Below are 17,275 nucleotides of genomic sequence, written 5' to 3' on the forward strand. Positions count from 1 at the left end.
GTCATAGAAACCAAACATGGCTCTTCTGCAAGCAAGGGTTGTGTGTGCTCTTACCATAGAGCCATCCCTCCAGGCCACCATTTTTGATTCTCTTAGAGTTTAAGCCATGGGACTTAAAATGTAAACAATAGCCTAAGGACTTCTGTTTCACAGACAACATGTCACTCTGTATTCTGGGAAGTGACAGGTGTGTTAAAATGCCCTTCACCTTTAAACCTAGGCTTTTAGCATCATTCCTGACCCACCCTGAAACCCCAAACCTGCTAGGCCTAGCTGGTGCCTGGTCCTATGCTGTATGCATGCCACCATGAGAACATGCAGTCTTGCAAAGAGCCTGGAAAACAGTCTGGTGATTGGGAAGTAGTGTGTGAGATACCACAAAACTGGACGGGGTTGAGGACGGAGCTGGGGGCAGACTATAACCAGACTGTGACTCTGACAGCTTAAGAAAGGAAGTGAAGCTGAGCACAGTGACACACACCTTTATTCCCAGGGGCAGGTGAATCTAGCTCAAGGCCAGTCTGGTCTATATAATGAGTTCCAGGCTGGCCAGGGGTACAGAGTGAGACTTGTAAAAAGTATTACTTTTAGAAAAAGAAAGAAACTAATGTGAAATCTCTGGTTCGGTACTCAAAAAAAAAAATCACACGAATCTGCCACTCAATTCTTGTATGCTCTGATGTAACTTTAAGGGTCTTTGCTTTAGGTCCCTGTAGTAACTTGTACTACAGCTCAAACTAGGCTGGGTTCAGGACTCCTTTCTGGCTTGCTGGCTACATGTGAATCAGGATGGGTCAGGATATGCTGCTATAACAAGCTCTAAGCTCGAGAGCCTAGCAATACCAAAGCTGTCTGCAGATATGTTCATGTTTCTCAACCCAGGTTTGAATTGTACTTTCCCAATCCTTTGAAGTGGGCCACATCTAATGACCAGCAACATTTGTCACTTCAGGGTTGGGGCTGACAGCTGGATCTGAGTTTGCTGTTGTCTATTTCCTTCTCTCTTGTGAAGGACATATTCCCTGACAGTGACTTCTCTGCCATCTGCAGTCCTGGAGGGAGGGCACAGAGCCTTTGCAACCCTGCCAATGGTCCAGCTCTTGGCCTAGTTGATCAGGCTACCCTTTTATCTGGTAGGTTGTTTTGCTGCTGCTGTTGTTGTTTTTGAGACAGTCTCACTATGTAAGTTCTGGCTATCCTGAAGCTAACTACATAGCTCCAGGCTGTCAGGCACTGCATCTCGGCAGGACCCACCCACCCCCAGCCCCCACCCGGCCTTTACTGTAGACACTAGCACTCAAGGTCCCAGAGGCAAAGGAATCAGCCCAGTGCCTGCAGCCCACAGTGTGGCAAGGCCAGAGCCTGAAGCTCAGTGGAGCTTTGTCATTGCAAGATCTCTTATCTGTGATGCCATGAAGATCAGAGAGGGTGGGGGGCATGTACATCAGGCTGCAGTTTCTGGCTTCTTCTGTGCTAGTTTACACAATACCCTAGGGAGGGGCACAGCTTCAGGGTGGCTGGGCTCAAAAGGGCAGCTGGGGTATGCAAGCTTCCAGAAGCCTGGGAAGAGGCTTTATTCATGGATTTTCTTTATTATTATGTGCAGTACTAGGGATGGAACCAAGAGCTTTGTACATGCTAGTTAAGAGAGCTACTATTAATTATAACCACTGGGATACCCTGGGTTCCATTATCTGTGGTGTTATTTGTGGCTGTTCATCATTGGCCCCTACTCAATCCTGCATGGGGACAGTGAAACTTGGTCCAGTGTCCTTCCCTGACTGCCAAGGCCACTGTGGTCCTCCTTGAGAAGACGGATTCATTTCTGAAGAGTTCTTCTATACCAGCACATAGCAGGCTTTCAATAAACACTGACAAAATGACTGCTAACAGTGGGGGGAGTCAGGGGACTGCAGGGTACCCAAGAGTGCTCAGGACTCTCCAAGACATTTTATGTTGAACCTAAAACTACCGAAAACACAGAAGTTTAATGAAAAGAATCAATGGGTTCAACAGAGAGAACGCAACCCCCCGAAGGGGAATCTCTTCAAAGGACAGTTAGAATTTCCAATGAATAGCAGTCACACTAGTAACATAAAATAATAATAGCAACAGTAATAATGGTTACAGTGCTCAGCAGTTGACAGTTAACAGTCTTCTCATCCAGTTTCATCTGATCTTTACAGTAACTCTGTGAAATAAACATTACAAGTTCCAAGTCTCAGATGAGGAAACTTGGGAGCAGAGAGGGCAATCAACTTGCCTTAAGCCACACAGCAGAGCAGGGGCATGACCAGTCCCAACACCTTTGTCCATTCATGTTCTAATATTGCTCTTTAGCTGGGTTCAGGGTTAAGTGGATATGGGAAGCCAGCTTGAGACAAGGCAGGCTTAATATTCTGTGCACGCAGGAATATAGCACATTACATTTCCCAAAGCAACTCATCAGTCTTAGCTGCAGAGGCTCTGAAATTTATAGATTTGCCTAGCACTATCTCCTTTTGCCTTCTCAATATTAAGACAAAGTTGAAACACTACCAAGGGGAAGCATGTTGTAAAGAATGCACAGTGACAAGGCTACTTCCCTTCCCTTGATGCTTTCGGAGACCCTCTCTGGATGTCCACACTGGCTAGCAAGTATCCCTACTGGCTGGTGAGTATCCACATGGGCTAAGGAGTGTCCTTATAGCCTAGTCAGTGTCCACACTGGCTAATGAGTATCCACATAGCTAACAGTGTGTCCATATCGGCTAATGAATGTTTCCCCTGGCTAACAAATGTTCACACTGGTTTATACACCACTTGTCTAACCTCAGATAAGTCCCCTTGGGACATACAGCCTCACTAGAGGCATCCTTCCATCCACCTGCATGGCCATCTAGGAATGAGGGACAGTCTGTCTGGGACTATGAATAATGCTACTTTGAAACTGATTTGCGAGTAACTTAGTATCATGGGAGACTGGTTTTTTGTTTGTTTGTTGTTTTTGCTATGTTTTTAACTGTGTTACACATATACAATAAATCTTTCAACAATATCTGGGTACACAGTTCCATGGCCTAATTGGACATCCACTATGCAGACAGCCATCTCCTCCACCATCTTCAGAGCTTTGCCTCAGTCAGAGCACCAAATGGCTCTTCATCCACCCTCCCTGGTGAATGTACTTTCAATTCAGTTGATTACTCTGGGCACCGTGTGCAAGTAGAGTGAAACATTTATCTCTTTCTCTCTGGCCTTACTCTGCTCAGAGCACAGTGTTCAAGTCAATCATATGATAGCCAGTATCAGAACTGTTTGTTTTGTTTTGTTTTGTTTTTGTGAGATAGGGTGTCTCTGGGTAGCTCTAGTGACAGCTGTGACCCTCCTCCAGGGGGACATACTGAACCTGGGGATTTAGAGTATGACAGCTGCAGAACACAGTGTGAGGTGGACCCATGTCTGAGGCTTATTTGTCAAGGACTCAAGTGGTACTCAAACTGTAGGGTGGAAATGTGGTCATGAACCCATGAACTGGAAGTTGAGGGCAAGTTCATCTTTTCAGACACACCTGGCTCCTAGGGAGGTAGTAGTTGGATCCCTGCCGTTTGGGGCACATAACTGCCTCTCTAAACTTGAATGTTTCTACTTGTGAAATGCCCATGATACCGACCTCATACTGGTAAAGGAGGATTCAGTGAGGTGGCATTGAAGAAAGACACATCAAAGTTCTAGCAAAGAGTAGTTGGTATTAATAGATTGCTCTGCTGGGTGTTGCTGTGAGCATTGTGGGCACCCCAGTCACTCATTCCCAGGCCTTTGCCTGGATGTCCACTCCCTCCATGACATCCTGATTGACTCTACAGCACTAGTTCAGGCTAAGCCAGATCTTACATCATTGTGGCAGAGATAACCAAAGGACTCAGACTTTTCTAAGACGTCAGGAATATGGGGATATTTTTGCTGGCTGGTGACAATGTCCTTCCCTATGAAGCAGCCTGTGGAGTGCTGCCTCTACCCTGATAATCCTCTTTTTACTTTGTTTCCTTTGCTTAAATTTCCTGCCTAAGAAGAAGAGGAGGTACCCACGGTTCTGGCTTCCTTGATGCCCTCTAGAACACCCAGCAGTTGGTGTCCAGGTACATTAGCTGGTTGTTGATCCTGCTTTTGTCTCTGTATGCCTTGAACACCTCATCCTATGGTCTAAGATGAGATTAAGTCAATGTGGTGGTTTGAATACGCTTGGCCCATAGGGAGTGCTACTGTGGCCTTGCTGGAGTAAGTGTGTCCCTGTGGGAGTGGCCTTTGAAGCTCTGCCCAGTGCAGAAGGGCCTGTCTTTTCCTGTTTGCCATCAGAAGAAGATGTGGAACTCTTAGTCTTCCAACACCATGCCTGCTTGGATGCTACCATGTTCCCACCTTGATGATAATGGACTGAACCTCTGTACCTGTAAGCCAGCCCTGATTAAATGTGGTCCTTTCTACCTTGGTCATGGTGTCTGTTCACAGCAGTAAAACTCTAACTAAGATAGCCACAGAGGAAATTCTTTTCTTTTTCCTCCAAAGTAATGGTTCTGGTGAGCTAGACACAGGCTGGAGCAGTAGCTGCTGCCATGTACCTCACCATGGGGCCCAGACATGAAGAGACAAGTCTTTGACTTGGCAGCCCTAGGTTCAGCTGCATCCAGAGCCAAAGTCCTTTGTCTTCTCAGCTCCATTCAGCTGATGAACACAATCTGGGAAAATCCAACCTAGCTGGAGTTCTACCTGCATTATGACAGAAACTAGACCCTGAGCCAGAAAGTGGAGAAATAAATTGAATCCAACCTGTCAGATCCCAAAGTCTGGAACCCTGAGAAACTGATACTGTGTCTGTCCTTCTTGATTCCAAGCAATTGGGCTTGTCAGTCACTCTACCAGCCAGAACCCATTCCTATTCAGCAGCCCGGGGCTGTTCTTACAGTTTACACTTGAGAGAGAGAGAGAGAGAGAGAGAGAGAGAGAGAGAGAGAGAGAGAGAGAGAGAGAGAGAGAGAGAGAGAGAGAGAGAGAGAGCTATACCTCACATACCACAAAATTCACTCTTTAAAATGTACCCCACTCCGCAGTTTTCTGTGTATTTACACAGTCAGCAACCATGACCACTAACCCAGTTCTAGAACCTTTTCATTACTCCCAAAAGAAACCCAACACCTACAACCAGCATCTGCCCATTGTCCACTTCCCTAAGCACTATGGGATTGCTCCCTCTGAATACAAACACCATTTTAACTTGAAGCTGGCAGCAAAAGCAGCATCAGAGAGCACGGGCTCTGGTATCCCACAGCCTCCAATCTGAGTGCTGGTAATCTGACTAGCTGTGTGACTTGGACAAATGAGCGAACTTCTCTGAGCCTAGGCTGTTTGACCTGTGTTATCAGATAAAGTGCTTTTGATGATTAAATGAATGGACTGAACCCATGAGCAGAGCCTCAGAAATGCTGGCTGTTTTTTTACTGATATTATCCCATATCAATCAATGAGAATGCTCAGACAAAGAAGACTAAAGGACTGTGCCCAAGAACATACAGCTGATTGTGGCTGGGCCCAGGTCTTCTGAGCTCTCTGCCTTCTATGTTACACTACACCAGCTCCTCCTCCAAGCCTGAGCTCTCCCCTCACACTCAGAGTCAAGTCACTTAAAAAAAAATTCAAGGCCATGTGCCAATTGGGTCATGGAAATCATGAAATGATCTAATGTGGAGTCATGGTCCCACGTGGGCTGGTCTTCTTGCCTAGTCCTCAGTTCAGCTGAGTTGAGTAGCCAACCTCTCCTACCCATCTGGGGTTGATATGAGGGAGAGAAGGCTGCTTCTAGCTTGAGCCAGATGCCTGGAACCATATGGCTTTCCCACTCTGTCGCCACGCCATCTGGGACTCCTTAGAACTGGATGAAGCCAGGCTTCTGAACAGCTTCACCATGTCAGGGGTGGCCACCGGGGGCAGACCATTCTGTCCTAGTGAAGCCCCAGTACTACACTGAGCTGGGAAGAAAACCTGACTTAAGTTGTGGTAAAAGCAAGGTCAGTAAGAACATGGCATAATAAGCACAGGATTTGGGCTGAAAAGACTTGTGACCGGACCTCATAAAGGAGGTCACCATGGTTGTAACATCAGCGGAGAGGGACAGCTCACCCTTAACACACTGAGCCAGATACATCTCATTTCACAGCCATAACAAGTCCCAAGGTTGAGAGGCACAGAAGAAATGGAGGCTCAGAGAGGAAACACCAGGTGAGGCCTGAAAAGAGAAGGCTGAGCCTTGAACTTGGGTTTGCCTTTATTCTTGGGCCACATGCTTCAACATGCCAGGCATTAGACACATTCACCCTCTCTCTTGCATCTCATCCTCCAGCTGGCACTCTCTGGGACAGTATCACCTGCTTCCCACCACAGCTGACAGGCTGCTGTGGCGACTGACCCAGGATCCTGGAGACCACCAGATTCTCCCCCTGCTCCCCCCCCCCCCGAGAGTCTTCAGGTTGCTAACAGCAGGGAAAGAGAGCTGACAGAGACTAAAGTTGCTGACTTGAGGATGCTTAGGGCGTTGGCCAATGGGCTGTCCAAGAGGCTGTTCTAAACCCGTCAGTGGGAAAATAAAGCAGGTTGGTCAGAGGGTTCTGAGGCCACAAGACGGATGGGCAGGAACTGCCAGTGGATACTGGGTCCTTTCAAGGCCAGAGCAGTGTTTGCTCTGGGTTCTAGGCAACAGTCTGCTCTATCTGGGCATCCACCCCACTCCTCTCTTCATGTGCCAGCTAGTCAAGTGGGCTCTGCTCTGCAGATGTGAATAACCCCTGGGATGATATTCATGTTGTTCTTTATCCTTAGCCCCACTGTTCCTTGTTGGAGGTGCCAGGCTGGCAAGAAGCCCCTGAACACATGCCAAGGCAGAGCTCTCAAGGTAGACACCACTGCCTAGAACAGCATCAGCCTAGCAATGGGCAAAAACTCTAGGTCATCTGTATTATCACCGCTGCCCTGTATCACCTTTCCCTCCATGCTTTCTTCTCCCCCATCTGCTCATTATACATGGTGGTTAGCTTATTTATTGCGGGGCTGCGGGCTAAGCTCAACCTCCTGGCCTCGAGGCATGCACTTCCCCACTTTTCAGCATCCCACCCCATAGCACATTTTACAGATAGCCCTGCTGTTTATTTATACTCGGCTCGTTTGCAGCGGAGCAGCAGAAAATTATAGGTGTACGTGACACTGCTAGATGCGGCTGCATGCTGTTGTTGAACACAAAGCATCACAGATGAGCTCATTAGGTTTTAAATAATTAAGTGACTGGTATCTCAATCGCTTTACATGAAGCAGCGACTCCTGGCTGCGTGTCATTAAGGTGTGAGAGACTGTTTAAACTGCACAAGAGAAATCAGTTAGGAGCCTATTGCTGTCTGCCCTCCTCCTTTACAGCAGTGGGGCACGGGCTCTGGATATTCTCCAGTCCACACTGGCAGGAAAAGCTTGGGTTTATGCAGTCAGGGAAGCCTGACGTTAATATTACCCAGACCCTGGAAGAACCTGAGATTCTCCCTCCCAACCCAGGCTATGCCCTTGATGCCATACTGGAACAGCAACTCAGGAAAGCCCTTTCATTGTCTGTCATAGTGATTGGCATAGAGCTAAGCCTATGACATGCAAAGTGGTTGCCAGGATACATGAGAAGTTGTGGTGGTGTGAATAGGTTTGGCCCCCATAGACTCGTAATTTGAATGCTTGGCCCATAGGGAGTTGCACTATTAGAGGGTGTGGCCTTGTTGGAGGAAGAGTGTCACTGTGTGACTGTGTTTTCAGGTCTCTTATGGTCAAGCTACACCCAGTGTGGCACAGTCTCCTGTGTAGAATTCAAGATGTAGAATTTTCAGCTCCTCCTGCACCATGCCTGTCTGCACACTGCCGTGTTTCTTGCCATAACCATAATGGACTAAATCTCTGAAACTGTAAGCCAGCCCCAATGAAATGTTTTCCTTTGTAAAAGTTGCTATGGTCACGGTGGCTCTTCACAGCAATAAAACTCTAACTAAGACAGAAGTCACTGTTACTCTCGCCTACAGAGTGGGAGCCCAGAGTTGCTAGAGCCATTTGCAATCAAGTGTGACTGAGGATGTAGCCAAGACCACTTATGGGGACATAGAAGGAGACGTCAGGTCAGATGGCAGAATGAAAACCTTGCACTGAGTTGTGCCTGAAGCCTGGGAGCCTTCTCCTCCTGGGATACTCAATGAAGGAAATCTGAGTTGGTCCTGTCACTAGTAGGGCAGATACCATTCATCCACCATGGATGGAGGCTCACATTGGACCTCACCACACAGTAGGGAATTCAGAAAGCCAGGAACATCCCTTTGTGTCTGTGGCAGATGTTGTCTAGAGAACTTTGCCATGTCATCTCCTGAAGGACACTGACTCCTTGGAGTTGCCTGCTTTTGGAGACACTGATGTAAAAATTCCAGCCCAGGGTTAGCTAATGGAGATGGTTCCTACAGTGCTGTAAGCTCCTACTGAGTTACCCAGAGCTAACAGTGAGACTGGCAGTGCATGGTTGTTCATTGGTTCATGCATTCTTTCACTCATCCATCTGTCCATCCATCCATCCGTCCGTCCGTCCGTCCGTCCATCCGTCTGTCCGTCCGTCCATCCGTCCACCCATCCATCCATCCATCCATCCATTCTTTAATGTATCCATCCATCCATCCATCCATCCATCCATACATACATACATACATACATACATACATACATATACTCATGCATGCAGTCATGTACCAGTCACTAAATGAACACATGCTATGTCCCAGGCCTTGAATAAAAACAATAAGGAAAGAAAGGACAAGGAGGACATGGTCCCTACCCATGACCATCACAGTCTGGAAGGGAAAGAAAAGCTGACAACATCAGTATAGAGAAGCTCACAGCACTGGGTGATGGCTCCTGATGGGCAGAACCGATGGCTCCTGTTCTGAGCAGAGAACAAAGTCACATAAGGCTTCCAGAAGCTGGGAACCATGGTGGTAGAGAATTATCCAGCCAATGAGCCAGGTAGGAGAGCACAGGGTCCAAGCCCAGGTGAGGGGCAGTAGTGTAAAAACCAGCAGGTGGGGCTGAGGAAACGTGTGTGCAAGGTGCCCAGACAGACTTCAGCGTCCTGGCTCACCACATGCTCACTGTACAAAATGCAGTTGAACATGGTTCCAGAGGCACGTGTGGCCTCCAGACTGGTCCCCTTCAGGGCAGCCAACAAATACATCTTCTCTTATTTAGTTAAATGGGTCAAAGCACAAGGCAGTCAGGACCTTACTTATGCCTTAAGTCACGGATGTCAATTTAGAGTCTAGATCATGAAAAGATGAGGCTCTAAAGTCACAGTGTATGGACGTCCAATTAACCTCTCCCACCACAGATACCTACCTGGAGGTCAAAGAACTTGCTGTAGCGCCGGTAGATGGCCTCCGTGGCGCCACTGGACCACGTGACTCGGATGATGTAGACCTGCAGGGAGGGACCAAGGAGACAAGCATTAACCACAAGGGGACAACATGGTTGGAACACTCTCTCTCCAGTCCAGGTTCCAGGAATTTCATCCCTGTGGGACAGAGCAGGGAGGTAAACCTTTGAGGGGTGTCAAGTGGGTTAAAGGCAGGGGTGGGTCCTAATGCCCAGTGGGCTTGTTAGAAAAGCAAGTTTAGTTCAGCCATCCTCCTGCACCCTCATTCACCTTCCTTCTTGTGCTGAGTTAAGCATCCTAAAGGCCACTGCCAGATGCTAGCCCCTTGATCTCAGACTTCCAAGCTTCTAAGAAATAAACCTCTATTCTTTACCAATTACTCACCTGTGCCATTCAATTGCAACAACACAAAGCAGACTAAGGGAATCTTTCATCTCCGAGACTGAGGAGTTTGAGCCAGAAAACCCGTGTGTTTCAATCTCAGTTTGGCCAAGGATCAGCTGGGCCAGTCAGTCCCTTGCTGTCTCTAAGCCGTAGCTTCCTCCCGCCTCAATAGAAGGGGAATAACAGCTCTTGCCTGCAGAACTGTGTCAGGATGGGACAGGGCAGCTTGGGCCACTGCTACTCTCAGCACTGTCTGCTTCCCATGTGGCTCTTCTGCCAGAGCAATTCTTAAAACCTTCCCACTTATCCATACAAGTCAGGGTGGCTGAATCCTCAACCACTTCTACATTCTGAGTGTTGAACCATCCTGATGTTTCTGCCACTGCCAGTGAGGACTCAGGCTAATTCAGATGTTCCCTTGAGCCTCAGTTTCTTCATCTTTGAACTGGGCTAACAGAACCTGTGACCTCTGATTCCCAAGCTGTATGAGCATCTGACAAAAAAAAAAAAATCAAAGTCATGTCTTTCACCTTGACCACACATCACAGCATCCACAATATGCTGATAACAAGTGTGGAGGAAACTGAGGTACCTGCTGGCAGGCAGGCATGTGCCTCAGTGGAGACAACAGTCTACCCTGCTGGCTTTGGTTAGCATTGATTACCACAGCACCTCAACTTTTCTCCAGGGAACCTCTTCTCCATCTTGCTCAGCCCCTTAGAAACAGAGGAGACACTATCCATGGTGATCCGGAGGGGGTGACAGATGTGCCCCGAGCTGGACCAACTGGAGTCAGTAAGTGTCAGTCATGGGACTTCATTCTTCACGTCAGGAGACTAAAATTACAATTTGACCATGTCTATTTCAGCTTGAAGCTAAGTCTACAGACACCTGTTTTCTGGGCCAGTAATTACCATGTGGTCCACAGAGAGCTATGTATAATTATAATAAATCTGTATAATTATAATAAAATAGCTTAATTATCATTTTTACTTCTGCACATTTATGGGGCATGGTATGATCATCTGATGTATGCATACCATGTGTAGTGATAAATCCGAGTGTGTGTGATTGACATATATGATAGACACATGATAAATACATGTGCATATGCACACACACACATAATGGTGTTGGGGTTGGAAATTGAAGAAGTTTAAGCTGAAAGAAACTGTAGAACTCAGCTAAGCTAATGACCTGACCTTCTAGTTGGGTAAACTGAGGTCTAGAAAGAGCAACCACGCTATCAAAGGTCCCTGTCCCTGGAGATGCACAAGCAAAGTTTGGCTAGATGCTAAAGACATGGCCACTGAAGTTTAATATAAAAATAAAAGATATTAAGAAAGACCGCCAAATATTTTGTTTTCTTAAAATCAACACAGAGCAGCTTCCCACACATGAAAAGCCTCTTCAGGTACAACTCACTCCTGGCCGCCTGCTCCCACTCTGAAGGTGTTGGACTGCAGCAGGCCAACCTGCTTTGTGGGCATGAACCCCTGAGCAAATCTGATGCAGTGCTTGTAGGCACAGGCCAGACTCTGTCACACACTCATCACAGGATTGTCCTATGCTCGGTCCTGAGGGCTCAGGGTTGGAAGATGGCACACACCATCTCTGTGGCTACGGGACATTCACGAGGTGCTGGCTTCTCTGGCTATGGCACCCTTACTCTGCAATGGGGACAGCAGTCTTCTTGAGGATCATGCATGACAGCCCACAGCTATAGGCTTTGTCTGGCTCCTGGTGCACATTAGGAGTGCTCAGCTCCCCCCATGCTGTGGTCACCCCATGCTCCCATCTGATACCCTTCCCCCACTTTGGCTTCAGTACCAGTTTCTCTTGGAGAATTACCCTTCCGCCTTTCTTACTGTCTTGCTATAGGGAAGTGTGTTTCCCACACCTGGTCAAATACAGCACTGCCTGTGCTATTTTACATAAGCATCTGCAGAGTTTGATACCTGTGGGGGTGGAGGGGCTGTAACCAAGCCCTCATGAATACCAACGGATGGCTATACACAGTACCTAAAAATGTATATACATGTATGCATCACACATGCATGTACACACACACAACAGTGACTTAGTCAATACATAAAGTTTACTCCTTGGAGGAACTGTTAGGGATGGTCCTTCATGTTTTCAAGTATTTTAGCATAAGATCACTATATAACTTCATTGTCTATGCTTATGTTTAAAGACACTGTATTTATATGGATAGTCAGTTCATTTACCCTGAACTCAGTGGCCAGGAGCTCCATCTTAAAGCCTAAACAAAGCTTTCTAACCCATGGGCACATATGAGGCCCAGTAAGCCTTCTACCCCAGGGTCCCAGGCTGTACCTCAGCCCCAGACCTGGGTCCATTTAGAATCGTAAAACCACCAACAAAAAGCACAAAATGTAAAAGAGGTGTGGAAAGGACACATGTTCCAGACATAAAAGCAAAAATAAGAGCTAAATGTCACCCTGCTCAACCCTAGCCAAGAATGTCATGTATTCCTGGATGCTGTAAATTTGACACTGGGGCAAGCCCATGTCTGTAAATATCTCCAACAGTCTCCAGTGATGATCAGGGCCACAGATAAATGTCATCAAGTGTACAGAATCATAAATATAAAAAAGAATCAGAGCCGGGCGTGGTGGCGCACGCCTTTAATCCCAGCACTCGGGAGGCAGAGGCAGGCGGATTTCTGAGTTCGAGGCCAGCCTGGTCTACAAAGTGAGTTCCAGGACAGCCAGGACTATACAGAGAAACCCTGTCTCGAAAAAAACAAACAAAAACAAACAAACAAAAAAAAGAATCAGACCTACACATAAATGTGTGTATGTTCATGTAAACACGCACACCAATGGTTATTCTGAGCTAGGAATATGGGGGATTTCTAAGAATTCTGCTTATAATGCCTTCTCATATTCTCAGATACTTTATGCTGTACAAATGCTCCCCAATTTACGATCGGTTGTATCTTGATAATCCCCTAAGTTGAACACCGTAAGCAGAAAATGCACTGTGTCCACCTAACCTCCCCAACACAACACTCAGCCACTCTATGATGTCAGCTCTTTCCCTCAGTCCTGTGATTGGCCAGCAGCCGTGGCTTCTTCATAGCAATGTGACATCACAAGAGTATTTGACCAAACAAATACAAACAAAATACAAACAAAAGAGACAACTCAAAACCAAAGTGTGCTTTAAAGTCACAAGTTAAATGGCTACAAGGCAGAGACTCCCATGTTGCCTGGGGGTGGGGTGTGTGTAGGGGGCTGGGGGGGTGGGGAGACATCACTTCCTGGGAAGGCTGACAAACACTCTCTGCTTTGAGCCCTAGGCTAGCATCTTCTCGATTGGTCCCCAAGGCCACTGTGTCCAAGTGAGGCCAGTGCCACAGGGATGCCAAGTACAGGAAGGCAGGTTCTAGCATTGACCTCGGTAGATTCAGCTGTGCAGTCTGCATCCAGAACTTAGTGTATGAGGTCAGGTGTGACATCTGTTCTGGAACCTTTGTGTTCTCTGCAAAACCGGCCAAGGATGCTGGTCATTCTTACCTCCTGAGCCAATGGAAAGTTCCAGAAATGAAACACATGCTGAATAAAATCTCAGCCCAGGGATCGGATTTGTAGGAAATGTTCTCTGAATGCTGTTCAATTCTTTGCCCTTACCACCCTTGCCAAGTCTACACCTGGGCTGTGAGCCCCAAGTCAAGCCATCTCCTGTGGGGCCCCAGAGGCTGGGGTCATGAACAGACATGCTTGCCCATCAGCTTACAGTCCTGCACTTAGCTGCAGCACATGGACGGGCTGTTCCCCAGAGCAGCCCGATGGCTGGCAGCTGCTGCTTGGCCCACACAGTGATGTGCTCTCAGAGTTTCATCAACTGAACGGCAAACATGTGGAGTTTTTCTTTGGAGGCTCAGGGGCAGCTTCCAATAGCAGATCTGTTGCTGAATTTTCTAGGAGGTTCTGGGCCTGGCTCAAACTCCAGGCTGACAGCAATGACTGGGTGAGGCCACCATGCTGGTCTCAGGAGGGCCAGAGGTGGAAGCTTATTGACCTTCCTCAGATTCTTTTCCAGCACTTTCTGGTCTCCTATCAGGAAGAACCAGCAATCTCAGAGCAGGCCACACTGGTCAGGCGTTTCTTAGTCCTATTTCTAGCAAGTGTAACTGTTTTTCCATTTATGGTAGACGGCTACAGTTTCCCTTTAAAAGCAGCCCAATTGTCTAAGTGAGTGCACTTGAGGAGCCAGGCTGGGTTAAGAATATACAGCAAGGCAATCTGTAGACACAGAAAAACTCTGATGGTGTCCGGAGAGCTGAGAATGAGGTTGGCTCTGAGTTCCCAGAGTTCCCTGCCATTCTCTCCGCAGCTGGAATTCTGTGGTCCATATTGCAGTGGATGGCATTTCTAAAGTTAGAAGCACAGCCCTGCCTTTTCTGTGCCAGTGGGTGGTCTGCAGTGACCTGGGGTGACTGAAAAAGAAATCTAAAGAAGAGGCCCAAGTGGAACCGAGGCAGTTTCCCTACAGGAGGCTTGAGAAAGACACACCAAAGAGATGGTGCTGGTATTCACTAGCAATGTCTGCCACGAGGGTAAGCTGAACAGTGAAATGTATGCTGCAATCCAGACTCTGTCGGCAGACCCAGCCCTCACACTAATGCAGAGATCAATGTCTTCAGGTTTACACTTCAGCTGTGGGCTCTTTCTACTTCCATGACATGGAATTTTCTTACAAGCTCTCTTGTGATAACCTTTGGGCTTTCCACACAATGGCTTGCTCAGAGAAGTGTAAATCTAGAGAACTCTTAAGCCAGCTGTGAAACTGGCCTTCAAGAAGCCCCAAGATCCTGCAGATGCCAAGTGGGTGGGCCTCTGGACTGTCTACTGTGGTTTCCATAGTACATGCTGCTTTTAGCTCTTCTATATGTAGGAAGGGTGTAGCCAGCAGCCCGCAGACTAAACTGTTAAGCACTGTGGGTCCATGGTGCCATGGGTAACCATCCTGGAACCTGCAGCCAAGGCCCGAGCTCTTGGCAGACTGTAGGGGCTTCCAAGACTTAATACAGGAAATCCCTGCTTTAGGCTACCCTTTATTTTATGGTTAGGTAAAGTTGAAAGGATCTGTCCAAGGCCACGTAGTCTATGGAGAGGGGAAGCCAGGGCTCCCCTTGGGAGGGGCTGGGGCTGGAGTCTTCCCTCTAGAATGCGGTGCCCCGGGAAGGGGCAGTGCAGAGGGCATGAAGAGCATCATTGAGAGGCTATGGCTTCTGCTCATGGACCATGGTTAGTCCAGGGAGCCACCAGCCATCCCAGGCAGAGGGAAGGAAGCACAGGGTCAGTAGAACAGAAAGACGGGAGGAGGAAGTCTGGGTTTCTACTGTGTGGTAGGATGGCTGTGCTTAATAGTAAGTTGTCATGTATTTTAAAACAGTGAGCCAGGCAGTGGTGGTGCACGCCTTTAATTCCAGCACTTGGGAGGCAGAAGCAGGCAGATTTCTTATTTCAGCCTGGTCTACAGAGTGAGTTTCAGGACAGGACAGTGAGTTTCAGCACCGGACAGCCAGGGCTACACAGAGAAACCTTGTTTTGAAAAACAAACAAACAAAAAACCCCAAAACCCAAACAACAACAACAACAATAACAAACAAACAAAACAAAACAAAACAAAAAACAGCAAGAGGAAGGGCTATGAGTGAAAATGGAAAGGATAACCATTTAAGGCAATGGACATCCCACTGACCAATTCAACTGTAAAACATGTACACAAACACCACGCTGTACTCCATAATATGTGAAAAAGTAGCTTAAAGTGACCCAAATAAGCCCATTTTCTGTTAGGAGCATCTAGTGATGTGTTTAAGGAGTTTACAGACCTCAGCCATCAAACATCATTTCCAGCCAGGCTTAGATGTAGCCCACACCTTTAATCCCAGCACTTTAATATGGAAGACAGAGATAGGTGGATCTCTGAGTTTGATGCCAGCCTGGTCTACAAGTTTCAAGATAGTCAGGGCTATACACAGAAATCCTGTCTCAAAAACATCTCTAAAATGGAGGTGAATTCCCCTTAAAGCTCCCACCCTGGCTGTGTTTCCAAGTTGAGAGATCCAGGGAGGAGCCAGTTTGGGCTCCTTCATCTGGCCGTGTGCTACCCTTGTCAAGAGGCCCAACATGAACAACAGAGTCGGGGTGACAGGTGGAAAGAAAGGGTGGGAGAGAGAGGAAACGGGAGGGGTGGGGATAGAGGGGGGAAAAGAGAGGGAGAGAGATGGCAAGGAGGAAGAGAGTGGGGTTGGGAGAAGCCTGGGTGCAGCACCAGTGGAGTGCAGATGGAGGACTAGCGGGGTGAGGTAGCTGCAGCTGGCCCCATTTGGGCCTGAGCTAATAGGAAACATGATTCCTGGAGACCCTGGGTTCCCTTTGGTTCCGATCTGCCAGCTTTCTCCAGCTGTCTGCCCAACATCTGGCCTATGTAGGTCAGCACCTCCGGCCTCTTTCTGAAATTGCAACACGATGCAGTTTGTTTGATTTCCCAGCACCCCACGGTGGGACTGCCACAGGAAGTGCCGAAAAATGTGGGTTTCTCTTAAATAAAAACACGTTCAGTTTACTCCTGGATAGGAATGCTGCCACGTTTCATGATTCTAGGAGGGAACACTGGGTACTATAGGGTAGTGCTGGGTGCTAGGAGGGAGTGCTGGGTGCTAGAGGGCAGTTCTGGGTGCTAGGAGGGAGTACTGAGTACTACCAGAAAAGTACTGAGTGCTAGGAGAAAACTCTGAGTGCTCAGAGGGGAGGCTGGGTGCTAAGAAGAAGTGGAGATAGGCAAGCTGAGGTGCATGCAGGAAGAGCTGCCCTGCATCTGGGCCTGTTTACTGTCATGAACCACCAGGCCCAGCCCTCACAGTTCACCTGGCAGGAAAGTGGGGTCACCTTGGGGTGAGACAGGGTAGGGAGGAAACCACACATACTTGAGGTCAACCAGTGAGGAGGGCAGATTAGTTCCACCCCAGCCCACCTGGCTCTGAAGTCCTGGCTCCCAGTTCTGCAGGCCAGAGCATTCCTGTCCTGAAGTCAGTAGCAGGAATCCCCAGACTCTTGGTGACATCCTGCATAGAGATGCTGGAAATGGCAGGCAGCCATTCTCTCATTCTCTCTCTCCCCCTCTCTCGATCTTTTCCATTTTTTTTTCAGTTAAGTGAATGGCTGGCACGGGGCCCAGACACAAGAGCCCACAGTGCCCTGCACCAGTTAGGATGCTCCAGTTTGAGGCTAGGTCCCTCCCGGCTGCTCTTTGTCTGCTCAGCTGACTGTAAGGCAGGGGCTGATGGCTGAGGGCTGTGGTTACACCTGCATGCAGGAGGTGGAGAGGACTCTAAAGGGAAAGTTCAGCCTTTTGCCCAACATGCTACTTAGCTTCATCTGGTCA

At 47.9% G+C, this 17,275-nt stretch overlaps 1 protein-coding gene across 2 annotated transcripts in view; it reads right to left on the reverse strand.

The window, feature by feature from the left end:
• The window catches only part of Sh3pxd2b (SH3 and PX domains 2B), a 79,402-nt gene that overhangs the window by 46,509 nt on the left and 15,618 nt on the right, over nucleotides 1-17,275 (reverse strand). For both annotated transcript variants that reach the window (XM_029484044.2, XM_021177399.3), the window contains exon 2: nucleotides 9,430-9,510. In XM_029484044.2, the coding sequence (XP_029339904.1) occupies nucleotides 9,430-9,510 (81 nt within the window). The remainder of the gene's footprint in view (nucleotides 1-9,429; nucleotides 9,511-17,275) is intronic.

The sequence above is a fragment of the Mus caroli genome, unplaced genomic scaffold (genome assembly GCF_978045245.1).
Source record: "Mus caroli unplaced genomic scaffold, Mus_caroli_1 scaffold_13, whole genome shotgun sequence".
NCBI lineage: Eukaryota > Metazoa > Chordata > Mammalia > Rodentia > Muridae > Mus > Mus caroli.